The sequence below is a fragment of the Phocoena phocoena genome, chromosome 14, assembly GCF_963924675.1.
Source record: "Phocoena phocoena chromosome 14, mPhoPho1.1, whole genome shotgun sequence".
Lineage (NCBI taxonomy): Eukaryota > Metazoa > Chordata > Mammalia > Artiodactyla > Phocoenidae > Phocoena > Phocoena phocoena.
In genome coordinates, this window is record NC_089232.1 from 13,524,566 (window position 1) to 13,539,774 (window position 15,209).

Below are 15,209 nucleotides of genomic sequence, written 5' to 3' on the forward strand. Positions count from 1 at the left end.
CCCATGACTTATTTATTTTATAACTGGAAGTTTGTACCTCTTAATCACCTTCACCTATTTTGCCCAACACCCCCTTAGATTGACTTTTTTTCACTCAGTGTAATTCTCTGGCAGTTAACCCAGGTTTTTGCATGTATCAGTAGTTCATTGCTTTTTTATCTTGCTGAGTAGTATTCCATGGTACGGATGTACCACAGTTTGATTAACCATTCACCTGAAGGATATTTGGGTTGTTTCCAGTTATCAGCTACTATGAATAAAGCTGCTATAAATGTGTGTAGATTTTTGCTTGAACATAAGTCTTCACTTCTCTGGAATAACTGGCCAGTAGAACAATTGCTGGGTTTTATGGTTGCATATCAGAAACTGTCAAGCTGTTGTCCAGAGTGGTGGTACCATTTAAAATTCCCACCTGCCAGTGTATGAGTGATCCAGTTTTTCTGCATCCTCAAAATTGGGTGGGCTGAGGTGGGCTGGAGCCGGGCGAGGAGAGAAGTGAGCCTGCTGCGCCCAAGACTTGGACCCCAGGCTGGTCTCCCATCTCCCAGGGAGCGGTGGGAACTGCCAGACTGTTTTCTACAGCAGCTGTACCATTTTGCATTCCCATCACCTGTGCACCAGGTTCCAGTTTCAGCAGATTGGAGCCGTGTGGCACACAGGGTCTTGGTGCTCCGGTGGGTGTCAGGCCTGAGCCTCTGAGGTGGGAGACCAAGTTCAGGACATTGGACCAACAGAGACCTCCTGAAACCATGTAATAGCAATCAATGAGAGCTCTCCCAGACATCTCCCACTCAACACTAAGACCCAGCTCCATTCAACGACCAGCAAGCTTGAGTGCTGGACACCCCATGCCAAACAACAAGCAAGACAGAAACACAGCTCCACCTATTAGCAGGGACGCTGCCTAAAATCATAACTTCACAGACACCCCAAAACACACCACCAGACTCAGTCCTGCCCAACAGAAAGACAAGATCCAGCCTCATCCACCAGAACACAGGCACCAGTCTCCTCCACCAGGAAGCCTACAGAACCCACTGAGCAAACCTTAGCCACTGGGGCAGACACCAAACACAACAGGAACTGCAAACCTGCAGCCTGCAAAAAGGAGACCCCAAACACAGTAAGATAAGCAAAACGATAAGACAGAGAAATAGGCAGCAGATGAAGGAGAAGAGTAAAAACCCACCAGACCAAACAAATGAAGAGGAAATAGGCATTCTACCTGAAAAAGAACTCAGAGTAATGATAGTGAACATGATCTAAAATCTTGGAAATAGAATGGAGAAAATACAAGAAACGTTTAACAAGGACCTAGAAGAATTAAAGAGCAAGCAAACAAACAACACAATAGATGAAATTTTAAAATCTCTAAAAGGAATCAATAGAAGAATAGCTGAGGCTGAAGAGCGGATAAGTGACCTGGAAGATAAAATAGTGGAAATAACTACCACAGAGCAGAATAAAGAAAAAAGAATGAAAAGAATTGAGGACAGTCTCAGAGACCTCTGGGACAGCATTAACTGTGTCAACATTCGAATTATAGGGGTCCCAGAAGAAGAAGTGAAAAAGAAAGGGACTGAGAAAATATTTGAAGAGATTATAGTTGAAAACTTCCCTAACATGGAATAGGAAATAGTCAAGTCCAGGAAGCACAGAGAGTCCCATACAGGATAAATCCAAGGAGAAACACACCAAGACACATATTAACCAAACTATCAAAAACTAAATACAGAGAAAAAATATTAAAAGCATTAAGGGAAAAGCAACATACAAGGGAATCCCCATAAGGTTAACAGCTGATCTTTCAGCAGAAACTCTGCAAGCCAGAAGGGAGTGGCAGGACATATTTAAAGTGATGAACAGGAAAAACCTACAACCAAGATTACTCTACCCAGCAAGGATCTCATTCAGATTTGATGGAGAAATTAAAACCTTTACAGACAAGCAAAAGCTAAGAGAATTCAGCACCACCAAACCAGCTTTACAGCAAATGCTAAAGGAACTTCTCTAGGCAGGAAACACAAGAGAAAGAAAAGACCTATAAAAACAAACTCAAAACAATTAAGAAAATGGTAATAGGAACATACATAACGATAATTGCCTTAAATGTAAATGGATTAAATGCTCCAACCAAAAGACAGACTGGCTGAATGGATACAAAAACAAGACCCGTATATATGCTGTCTACAAAGACTCACTTCAGACCTAGAGACACATACAGACTGAAAATGAGGGGATGGAAAAAGGTATTTCATGCAAATGGAAATCAGAAGAAAGCTGGAGTAGCAATTCTCATATCAGACAAAATAGACTTTAAAATAAAGACTTTTACAAGAAAAAAAGGACACTACATAATGATCAAGGGATCAATCCAAGAAGAAGATATAACAACTGTGAATATTTATGCACCCAGCATAGGAGCACCTCAATACATAAGGCAAATGCTAACAGCCATAAAAGGGGAAATCGACAGTAACACAGTAATAGTAGGAGATTTTAACACCCCACTTTCACCAATGGACAGATCATCCAAAATGAAAATAAATAAGGAGACACAAGCTTTAAATTACACATAAAACAAGATGGACTTAATTGATATTTATAGGACATTCTATCCAAAAACAACAGAATACACTTTCTTCTCAAGTGCTCATGGAACATTCTCCAGGATAAATCATATCTTGGGTCACAAATCAAGCCTTGGTAAATTTAAGAAAATTGAAATTGTATCAAGTATATTTTCCGATCACAGCGCTCTAAGACTAGATATCAGTTAGATGAAAAAAACTGTAAAAAATACAAACACATGGAGGCTAAACAATACGCTACTAAATAACCAAGAGATCACTAAAGAAATGAAAAAATACCTAGAAACAAATGACAATGAAAATAGTATGACCCAAAACCTATGGATGTAGCAAAAGCAGTTCTAAGAGGGAAGTTTATAGCAGTACAATCCTACCTCAAGAAACAAGTAAAATCTCAAATAAACAACCTAAAAACCTACAGCAGTTAGAGAAAGAAGAACAAAAAAAACCCCGAAGTTAGCAGAAGGAAAGAAATCATAAATATCAGATCAGAACTATATGAAAAAGAAATGAAGGAAACAATAGCAAAGATTAATAAAACTAAAACCTGGTTCTTCGAGAGATAAACAAAATTGATAAACCATTGCTAGACTCATCAAGAAAAAGAGGAAGAAGACAAATCAGTAAAATTAGAAATGAAAAAGAAGTAACAACTGACACTGCAGAAATACAAAGGATCATGAGAGATTACTACAAGCAACTGTATGCCAATAAAATGGACAACGTGGAAGAAATGGACAAATTCTTAGAAAAGCACAACCTTCTGAGACTGAACCAGGAAGAAATGGAAAATATAAACAGACCAATCACAAGAACTGAAATTGAAACTGTGATTAATAATCTTCCAACAAACAAATGCCCAGGATCGGATGGCTATTTCTATTAAACATTTAGAGAAGCGCTAACACCTATCCTTCTCAAACTTGTCCAAAATATAGCAGAGGGAGGAACACTCCCAAACTCATTCTACGAGGCCACCATTACGCTGATACCAAAACCAGACAAAGATACTATAAAAAAAAGAAAATTAAAGACCAATATCTCTGATAAACATAGATGCAAAAATCCTCAACAAAATACTAGCAAACAGAATCCAAGAGCACATTAAAAGGATCATACACTGTGATCAAGTGGGTTTTATCCCAGGAATGCAAAGATTCTTCAATATACGCAAATCAATCCATGTGATATACTATATTAACAAATTGAAGGATAAAAATGATATGACGATCTCAATAGATGCAAAAAAAGCTTTCAACAAAATTCAACACCAATTTATGATAAAAAACCCTCCAGAAAGTAAGCATAAAGGGAACTTACCTCAACATAATAAAGACCATATATGACAAACCCACAGCCAACATCGTTCTCAATGGTGAAAAGCTGAAACCATTTCCACTAAGATCAGGAACAAGACAAGTTTGCCCACTCTCACCACTATTATTCAACATAGTTTTGGAAGTTTTCACCATAGCAATCAGAGAAGAAAAATAAATAAAAGGAATCCACATCGGAAAAGAAGAAGTAAAACTGTCACTGTTTGGAGATGACATGATAGTGTACATAGAGAATCCTAAAGATGCTACCAGAAAACTACTAGAGCTAATCAATGAATTTGGTAAAGTAGCAGGATACAAAATTAATGCACAGGCATCTCTTTCATTCCTATACACTAAAGATGAAAAATCTGAAAGAGAAATTAAGGAAACACTCACATTTACCACTGCAACAAAAAGGATAAAATATCTAGGAATAAACCTACCTAAGGAGACAAAAGACCTGTACTCAGAAAACTATAAGACACTGATGAAAGAAATCAAAGATGACACAAACAGATGGAGAGATATACTGTGTTCTTGGATTGGAAGAACCAACATTGGGAAAATGACTATACCACCCAAAGCAATCTACAGATTCAATGCAATCCCTATCAAACTACCAATAGTATTTTTCACATAACTAGAACAAAAAATTTCACAATTTGTATGGAAACACAAAAGACCCCGAATAGCCAAAGCAATCTTGAGAAAGAAAAATGGAGCTGGAGAAATCAGGCTCGCTGACTTCAGACTGTACTACAAAGCTACAGTAATCAAGACAGTATGGTACTGGCTCAAAAACAGAAGTATAGATTGATGGAACAGGCTAGAAAGCCCAGAGATAAACCCCCGCACATATGGTCACCTTATATTTGATAAAGGAGGCAAGAATATACAATGGAGAAAAGACAGCCTCTTCAATAAGTGGTGCTGGGAAAACTGGACAGCTACATGTAAAAGAATGAAATTAGAACACTCCCTAACACCATACGCAAAAATAAACTCAAAATGGCCTAAGTGTAAGGCCAGACACCATCAAACTCTTAGAGGAAAACAGGCAGAACACTCTATGACATAAATCACAGCAAGATCATTTTTGACCCATCTCCTAGAAAAATGGAAATAAAAACAAAAATAAACAAATGGGACCTAATGAAGCTTAGAAGCTTTTGCACAGCAAAGGAAACCATAAACAAGACGAAAAGAGAACCCTCAGAATGGGAGAAAATATTTGCAAATGAAGAAACTGACAAAGGACTAATCTCCAAAATTTATAAGCAGCTCAATATCAAAAAAACAAACAGTACAACCAGAAATGAGCAAAAGACCTAAATAGACATTTCTCCAAAGAAGACATACAGATTGCCAACAGACACATGAAAGGATGGTCAACGTCAGTGATCATTAGAGAAATGCAAATCAAAACTGCAATGAGGTATCAGCTCACACTGGTCAGAATGGCCATCATCAAAAAATCTACAAACAGTAAATGCTGTAGAGGGTGTGGAGAAAAGGAAACCCTTTTGCACTGTTGATGGGAATGTAAATTGATACAGCAACTATGGAGAACAGTATGGAGATTCCTTAAAAAACTAAAAATAGAACTACCATACGACCCAGCAATCCTACTACTGGACATATACCCTGAGAAAACCATAATTCAAAAAGAGTCATGTACCACAATGTTCAATACAGCGCCATTTACAATAGACAGGGCATGGAAGCAACCTAAGTGTCCATCGACCGATGAATGGATAAAGAAGATGTGGCACATGTATGCAGTGGAATACTACTCAGCCATAAAAAGAAATGAAACTGAGTTATTTGTAGTGAGGTGGATGGACCTAGAGTCTGTCATACAGTGTGAAGTAAGTCAGAAAAAGAAAAACAAATACCATATGCTAACACATATATGTGGAATCTAAAAAAACAAATGGTTCTGATGAACCTTGGGGCAGGACAGGAATAAAGACTCAGATGTAGAGAATGGACTTGAGGACACGGGGAGGGGGAAGGGTAAGCTGGGACGAAGTGGAGAGTGGCATGGACACGTATACACTACCAAATGTAAAATAGATAGCTGGTGGAAAGCAGCTGCATAGCACAGGGAGATCAGCTTGGTGCTTTGTGACCACCTAGAGGGGTGGGCTAGGGAGGGTGAGAGGGAGATGCAAGAAGGAGGGGATAGGCAGATATATGTATACATATAGCTGATTCACTTTGTTATACAGCAGAAACTAACACACCATTGTAAAGCAATTATACTCCAATAAAGATGTTTAAAAAAAAATAAAAGTCAGGGGCACCATGCCTAATAGACTAAATCTCTGGCAATAAAAATTTGAAAACAAAGCAAACAAAAAAATTGGGTGGTGTCACTATTTTTTCTTTTAGCCATTCTGATGGGTGTGTAGAGCTATCTGATTGTTGTTTTAATTTGTATTTCCCTAATGGTTGATGATTAGGAACATTTTTTCATATGCTTATTTGCCATCATGTCTCTTTTGGTGAAATGACACTTGCCTACTTTGTGTATGTTTGAAATTCTTCACAATGAAATGCTAAAACATTAATCTCTTTAAATCCGTTTATGTTGGTTTTAGTTTCTTTTACTACATCTACTGATCTGTTTTTGTCACAAGTATGCAGTCATACTGTGTCTGTAATTGAAAACTTGAGGAGAGCTAGTTTCTGTTGAGATCTCTCACCCTCCTTTTGCCATCTGAAATTGGTTACTGTTTTACTTATTTCTGTAAAGAAATGTTCTGGAATTTTTGTGGTCAGTACAAAAAAGGAAAAACCTATTTCGGACCTAATACTAAATATTTCATTTTATGTAGGACCACTTGAGTCTTTATAAAACCACCTCAGTGCTGTTTACTATTAAGACACTAATATGTTTAATTTCTTTACCCAGTTTGAATATCATAGTTCTCTGTTGTTTTCAACCATTCATTGGTTTATTCAACAAATATTTGAGTGTCAGCTATGTGAGGGCACAGTGCTAGGCACTGGGAATAAAATCGTGAGTCCACCTCCAAATAAAAAACAAACCTAGTGCTGTCTTGGGCAGCACAGGTACCAAAATGGGAACCTTACTGAGAAGGTCAACATGGCCTCTGAACAAGGATGATGTGCAAATTCATGAAGGGTACCGTATTTGAAGAACAAACAAAAAGGAAATCCGCCCACCAAGTCCCCACTCTCTAGAGATGTCAGGGGGCCCTGGCACTGTGCAGAGGGAGGCCCTGAAGGTGGAGGGAGCCTGGGACACTGGAGGGCCTGCAGGAGGCCTGAGCGGGGCTGCTGGGAAGGAGCTGAGCACAAAGAGCTGTAGCCATGAAGCGCTACTCATTGTGTTTCACAACCCCCTCTGTGTGACTTTGGTCTTTCTAAGTTTAAATGTCAGCTAGTTTTTATAATGCTAACTTATTAATGTTTTCTGTAGAATTTTAACCTTTTTATTTTGGAGATTCTTATTTTATTGTGAAATATATACAGCTAAAATTTTTCTGTGATCTGCCTATTCATCCCTCCCACCCTTAACCCCTGGCAACCTTTTTACTGTCTCCATAATTTTCCCTGTTCCAGAATGTCATATCGTTGCAATCATGCAGTATGTTGCCTTTTAGATTGACTTCTTTCACTTAGTAATATGCATGTAAGGTTTCTCCAGGTCTTTTCATGGCTTGATAGCTCATTTCTTCTTAGTGCTGAATAATATTCATTGTGTGGATGTACCACACTTCATTTATCCATTATTATTGTTCACTTACAAGCAATATCTTAGTTGCTTCCGAGTTTTGGCAATTACGAATAAAGCTGCCATAAACGTCCATGTCCAAGTTTTTGTGTGGACATAAGTTTTTAACTCCTTTGAATAAATACCAAGGAGGGATATTGCTGGATCATATGGTAAGAGTATGTAGCCAGGACATGGAAGCAACCTAAGCATCCATTGACAGATGAATGGATGAAGAAGATGTGGCACATATATACAATGGAATATTACTCAGCCATAAAAAGAAATGAAATTGAGTTATTTGTAGTGAGGTGGTTGGACCTAGAGACTGTCATACAGAGTGAACTCAGAGAAAAACAAATACTATATGCTAACATATATTTATGGAATCTAAAAAAAAAAAAGTTCTGAAGAACCTAGGGGCAGGACAGGAATAAAGACGCAGACATAGAGAATGGACTTGAGGACACGGGGAGGGGGAAGGGTAAGCTGGGACGAAGTGACAGAGTGGCATGGACATATATACACTACCAAATGTAAAACAGATAGCTAGTGGGAAGCAGCTGCATATAGCACAGGGAGATCAGCTTGGTGCTTTGTGTCCACCTAGAGGGTTGGGCTAGGGAGGGAGGGAGATGCAAGAAGGAGGAGATATGGGGATATATGTATACATATAGCTGATTCACTTTGTTATACAGCAGAAACTAACACACCATTGTAAAGCAATTATACTCCAATAAAGATGTTAAAAAAAAATAGAGTATGTTTAGTTTTGTAAGGAACTGACAAACTCTCTTCCAAAGTGGCTGTACCATTTTTCATTCCCATCAGCAATGATTGAGCGTTCCTATTGCTCCACATCCTCACCAGCATTTGGTGTTGTCAGTGTTTTGGATTTTGACCATTCTAATAGGTGTATGCAGGTATCTTATTGTTGTTTTAATTTGCATTTCCCTAATGACATAGGATGTTGAACATCTTTTTATGTGCTTTTTTGCCATCTGTATATCTTCTTTGGTGAGTTGTCTGTTTAGGTCTTCTGCCCGTTTTTGATTGAGTTGTTCATTTTCTTATTGATGAGCTTTAAGAGTTCTTTGTATATGTTAGATAACAGTCATTTATCAGAAATGTCTAATGAAAATATTTTCTTCCAACTTTTGGCTTGTCTTCTCATTCCCTTGTGGGGGTCACTATTTTTATTTATAAAATAGTTTTATCTGCCATGTGTGCTTTTTCCTTGTGGAATATAGAAAATACATTTTGGTCCAGTATTTTACTTTTCTCACGTATCAATATATATCTTCTTGGTTTTGGTCTTTTTATTTTTACTAATTCAAAAAAGTTTATTGAACACATGTCATATTCAGCCCCTCTCTCTGGGATACAGACTCAGGATGCAAATTAGGATAAAACATATGCCTGTGTAGACATCAAACTTGTATCATTCAAACAGAACTATATGGAGTTCACTTTATTTTTTTTAATTTTTTAATTTTAATTTTAATTTTTTTTGTGGTACACGGGCCTCACTGTTGTGGCCTCTCCTGTTGCAGAGCACAGGCTCCAGACACGCAGGCTCAGCGGCCATGGCTCACGGGCCCAGCTGCTCTGTGGCATGTGGGATCTTCCCGGACCGGGGCACGAACCCGTGTCCCCTGCATCGGCAGGCGGACTCTCAACCACTGCGCCACCAGTGAAGCCCGGAATTTGCTTTATTTTTACCCTTTTTCTCTTCCTCCCATCACTTACCTTTTTACAATAATAATAGTAACTTTAACATTGTAGAATTTCTATCTTTCTTATATCATTATAATGGCATATATAATTTATTGCTTATTTCAGCCATACAGATTCTTAATACTTCTTCTCTATAATTAGACTGATCTTAATAAATAGATGAATATTTTACTTTCCCTTTTCAGTGTCAAGGGAAAAGAAGTATTCTCTGCAACTGGCAAACTTCCTTACTCCTTTAGAAAAATCACAAAATGCTATGTATGTCAGACAGGCATTTCTCTGGTTCCTCTTGTTTCCTTGCCCCTTGTTTTTTTTTTTTTTTTTTGCGGTACACGGGCCTCTCACTGCCGTGGCCTCTCCCGTTGCGGAGCACGGGCTCCGGACGCGCAGGGTCAGCGTCCATGGCTCACGGGCCCAGTCACAACGCGGCACATGGGATCTTCCCGGACCGGGGCACAAACCCGTGTCCCCTGCATCGGCAGGCGGACTCTCAACCACTGCGCCACCAGGGAAGCCCCTTGCCGCTTGTTTTCCTTAGCTTCCTGGAGTCTGGATTTATACAGAGGTGGATTGGTGGTGATTCCTGGGGTAGCTGGGGAGCCCTGTGCACCGGTTTTGGTGAACAGCTGGAAGTGAGGCATTTCTCAGAACTTTTAAGTCTCATGAAATTTCAAAACAGATTTGAAGGGTTGCCAGCTTTTATTTTGACATGTTAAAAACTTTAGGGGGGAGAAATGATCATTTGTTACTACCACGATTTCTTATAAAGAATATAGTATGTGTATGATCTCAGACACCAGAACATTTTTTGTAACGAGGAGCTGTAGCTGTCTCACACGGACACATACTCACTCAGCAGGCCCCTCCCGGGCAGCCACCCTCCGTAGGCTGGTGTGTGGGGAGCAGCGCTTGGGTTGCTTAAAGCCTCTTTTCCAGTGTGGCCCCAGCAAGGCCTGCCTAGAGCCATTCCTCCTGTGTGTGACTTGTCCTGGGGGTGACGTCATTCCTAGCTGGCTTCCTTCCCTAAAGGTCAGATGCAGGCTTTCAGCCCATTCTCCAGATCAACTGGTTGGTGTGGGTGCTCGGAGAGTTTGTACCTATTGTAGCCAAAGTAGCACACAATTTAGGAAAGTCAGTCTTGGTCCAAGGATAGCAATGTAGTCTACAGGTACATAAATAGCTTTGGGAGTCCGCCCACTATTGCTGACTTTTATTAGAATAGCTTTTGATTTGACTGTCTTTCTTTTTTTTTTTTTTTTTTTTTTTGTGGTACGCGGGCCTCTCACTGCTGCGGCCTCTCCCGTTGCGGAGCACAGGCTCCAGACGCGCAGGCTCAGCGGCCATGGCTCACGGGCCCAGCCGCTCTGCGGCATGTGGGATCTTCCCGGACCGGGGCACAAACCCGTGTCCCCTGCATCGGCAGGCAGACTCCCAACCACTGCACCACCAGAGGAGCCCTTGACTGTCTTTCTTTATTCCATCCTGCGTCACATTCTGTTGAGCAATCCTGACTGTCATCTTTCCCTTTCAGCGGTTTTGCGAGTGGCTGGTTCCCTGCAGAGGAGCACAGAAGTGATGAAAGCCATGCAGAGTCTGGTGAAGATCCCAGAAATCCAGGCCACCATGCGGGAGCTGTCCAAAGAGATGATGAAGGTGCCCTGGGGCCACCCTATGTCCTGTTCCAAAGCGCTAAGAGTCAGTAAGCGGCAGGGGCTATAGGGCTGGGGCTGGGCAGGAGTAGACAGGCCACTGTTGCCAGACAGAAATGATTTTGAGGACAGAGGAGCAGCTGTTAGCATTGGTTGAAACTGTCTGAGCTGAGCATGGCAGAGGCTGGGTCAGATTGCCAGGGTGTTCCTTAGAAGAAGCGATAGTATACCCAGAGCTCTAGGGGAGGTGGGAGACCCGGGAAGCAACTGCGTGGGATTCGGCGACCTAGGATTTATGAGTTCTGACATGAACAAGGAAACAGAAAGAAACCCGGGTTCCTCTGTTTGTCCCAGGGGAGTGTTGGCAAAACTGGCAATCGAGGTGTCAAGACCAGGGACGGGCAAACTTTTTTTGTAAAGGGCTGGATAGTAAATGTAGTTTCTACTTTGTGGGCCATACGTCTCTGTTGTAACTACTCAGCTCTACTTGTAGCATGAAAGCAGCCGTAGATCATGTGTAAACAAATGGTCGTGACTGTGTTCTTATAAAACTTTATTTATGAAAGTAGACAGTGGATTGGGTTTGGCCTGCAGGCTGTCGTTGGCTGACCCCTGTCTTAGACTAGAAAAGGAAACTGAGAACCAAATAGAAAGCAGTAAACACCTAGTGCCCCGGGATCAGGGCCGGGCAGGGACCTGTCCTGGTGGCCTTCAGATGGGGGACAGGGCGTAGTTACTGAGCCCCCACCTGCCAGTGGTGCAGTACACATGCTCTCCTAGAAAGTCCTCCCAGCCACCTTGGGAGGTAGGGATTTTTTCCCCCATTTTATACAGGAGTAGGAAACTGAGTCTTCAAGTTGCCAGGTAACTTATCTGAGTGACCATGGTAGGAGGTGACAGATCGGGGGTTGGAGCACAGATGCCTGAGCTGCCTCAGAGGACATGGTGATAAGACGTGCCTGGTCAGGTGCTGTTTCACACTTGGAACCCGTGGCCTGAGAGCCCAGACGGTACACCTCAAATTCTTGTTTGCAGCTTGTGCAGAGAAGCTGCCTCCCTTCCTCCTAGGGAAGTTTATGTATGAACTTGAGTTCTAAACAGGGCTCTAGGGCATGGGAGAGGGGAACTGGAGAAGAAAATTGATAGAAAAGAAAGGCAACATAAAAAGCCCAGAGCCCAGGTCTTTGGAATGAGAAATCCTTGGGCAGTCATCAGGAGGGCACCAGGTCGGCGGGGTCTGTCCTTTACAAGTGGCGTGTGGATGTCTCATCGCCCAGGTTGTGATGCCTGTCCCTCTAGAACTGGGCAACAAGGTAATTCTGAAATGACTTCAGGCCTGCTCACTCTGGCTTACGTAGCCACCAGGATCTGAGGGGCGGAGTCTTTTTTTAGAATCTGGGATCTTTTCCACAAAAGTTTCTGAATACTGAGCATAGTATAGATTTGGAGGAGGGCCTGCATGTAGTAGATAGTAAATATTTCCTGAATTCATCCAAGGGTGCATCTCCAGGTGCAAACTGAAGCCTCTGGCGGGGTCCCAGCATGTCGAGGGCAACGACATGATCTCAGTCATTCCATTTGTCCCCAGACCCTGGCTTGGCGTGTGGCACAGAGCATACGTTTGACAAATGTTTGCTGGTTGGATGAATGTGTAAGTGAATGGCCACTTGTCCCTCCAGGATGTGGAGGGCTGTTAGTCAGTCTGCCCTAGGCTCTTTTAACTGGGATGGTGAGTATGTATTGAGCCTCTTTTACACTAGCCTCCAGCACTAAGATCCATTCACCCAGGCCACAGGGCTCCACTTGTATCCTTGAATGTGAACTTGCTCCTTTTGGTTGGGAGCGAAAGGTCTGAGCGTGGGCAGAATGTGGAACTAGCTAGGTTCATGCCATTAAGAGTCACTTGAGTGGTCTGATAGCAGGACAGGCCGGAGAGAGGGCTTGCTTTAAATCTGATGCCATCAGCATGGTCGGTGAGAGTCATGCCCTGGCTGAGTGCAGGAGAGCCAGGGCTGGAGCTGCCAGACGTGACCTTGCGCTCGCATGACACTGCTCATTCGGGAAGACCGCAGGGTCTGCTTGTGTTGGCTGGTGTTGGAGAGCAGTTTTCTCGTGCCCAGAGTGGCGCTGTGCTCTTGAGAACGAAGGAGGCTGACTGGCTGGCTTCAGGCTACCAGGCACAGGGCTTCCAGTAGGGAATGTGGAAGGCACTGCCTTGTTGGGCCCCGAAACACTGTCTTATCAGTTCTCTCAGGCTTCGGTGAATTGATTGATCCTTGCCAGGACCCTGAAGACCCTGGGCCAGCAGCTATAACTTGGATGTGCTGAAGTACAGGCCTTTTCGGGGTTCCGTGGAGCCCCACCTCACTCTTGGTATTTGTTATCATAGCGTCTACTGTGACTCCAGCCAGTTTTCATACTGTATTTCAACTCCTGCACGCATAGGTTTGCAACGTCAGGGCAAATGCTCCCCGAGACAGCACCCTCTCATCTCAGCAAGTTGTTCCCCACGTGCTGCGTTACCATCTGAGTTACTTTGTGAAGCTTTGCTGATAGAGGCACCCCGCTCCAACCTTGGTACTAAATTTGGAGAGCAATTTCCCTTTGGCTTTTTGCTTCCTCCAGAGAGGGCAGACAGCATGCGGTGTTGCCTGCAGCCAGCTGTCTGTGGCTTAGCCCTTGAAAGCGTGGACAGGACTTGGAGACACCAGAGCTCGGTTGATGCTGGGCCCATAGGGGCACCTGCTGGGAATGGATTTAACAGTTGTGGGGGCTTCCCTGGTGGCACAGTGGTTAAGAATCCGCCTGCCAATGCAGGGGACATGGGTTCGAGCCCTGGTCTGGGAAGATCCCACATGCCGCAGAGCAACTAAGCCCGTGCACCACAACTACTGAGCCTGCGCTCTAGAGCCCGCAAGCCACAACTACTGAGCCCGTGTGCCACAACTCCTGAGCCTGTGTGCCTAGAGCCCGTGCTCCACAACGAGAAGCCACCGCCATGAGAAGCCCACGCACCACAACGAAGAGTAGCCCCCGCTCGCTGCAACTAGAGAAAGCCCGCGTGCAGCAATGAAGACCCAACGCAGCCAAAAATAAATAAACAAACAATAAATAAATTTATAAAAAAGAATAAAACAGTTGTGGGAAGTGACATGGTTTATTCTGTGTTTAGGCTGGGATCATAGAAGAGATGTTAGAGGACACTTTTGAAAGCATGGATGATCAAGAAGAAATGGAGGAAGCAGCAGAAATGGAAATTGACAAAATTCTGTTTGAAATCACCGCAGGTATGACCCAAGATCCTTCCTCTCTCCCCTCTCCTCTTATGGCTGTTCTTCTTGCATCCGCAAGATTAACTAGTAGCTTTTTCTTTAGATTATAACTCCCTTCTACATTTGTTATTTTAGAGTAGAACCAAAGTTCTAACAATCAAAATCCTTAGTTACTATGACTTTGATATCATTAGAAGTTGGTGTTGGCACACATTTGTGGTAGTGAGCAAAACCCCACCAAAACGGCTGTTTTATTGCCCCTTTTCTGTTTCTTGTCAAACAAGAAACAAGGTATGGAGGACAGAGAAAATGAGGGACCACTTGCTTAAGCTGATGTTTTGTTGATCTGCCTGCTGTCTCTTTACAGGGGCCTTAGGCAAAGCACCTAGTAAGGTGACCGACGCCCTCCCAGAGCCTGAACTTGCAGGAGCGATGGCTGCATCAGAAGATGAGGAGGAGGAAGAGGCCCTGGAGGCCATGCAGTCCCGTCTGGCCACGCTCCGCAGCTAGGGCCGCCCAGCCAGGCCCGCAGGCTCTCCTCCGGCCCTGTCACCGGGCGCGCACTCCTTGAAGCCTCCGCCGTTTTCTGTATCTCTTGCACTACACCTCTGGGTGAGGCACTGCGTTCTGGAGAACGTTCTCTGCTAATCTCTCTTCACTCTCTGCAGAGGTTTGGGGATCTCAATGGAATTGTTTTGAGAGGCAATGTAATAAATGCATCATTTTCAGGGGAATAAACAGAAGTATCTTTTGGGGGATGAGGGCAAAGAAGTGTGTCTTCTCACGAAGCACTTCTGAGAATAGAGTTGATTGCCTGAATGTTGAGGACTCTGTATATTTTTTTTTTTTTGTCTGTAAAACACTATATAAATGGATTTTAATAAATTTCTGCTTTAACA

The 15,209-nt window shown here is 42.7% G+C and overlaps 1 protein-coding gene and 1 non-coding gene across 2 annotated transcripts in view; both read left to right on the plus strand.

The window, feature by feature from the left end:
- Nucleotides 1–15,209, plus strand: part of CHMP3 (charged multivesicular body protein 3) — an 82,387-nt gene extending 67,178 nt beyond the window's left edge. Inside the window, exons 4-6 of the mRNA XM_065891061.1 lie at nucleotides 10,921–11,042; nucleotides 14,211–14,325; nucleotides 14,678–15,209. Of these exons, the coding sequence (XP_065747133.1) occupies nucleotides 10,921–11,042; nucleotides 14,211–14,325; nucleotides 14,678–14,820 (380 nt within the window). The 3' untranslated portion in view covers nucleotides 14,821–15,209. The remainder of the gene's footprint in view (nucleotides 1–10,920; nucleotides 11,043–14,210; nucleotides 14,326–14,677) is intronic.
- LOC136134295 (U6 spliceosomal RNA) lies at nucleotides 6,968–7,074 on the plus strand. Its single transcript, XR_010656571.1, has one exon. It is a non-coding gene; the product is annotated as a U6 spliceosomal RNA (small nuclear RNA).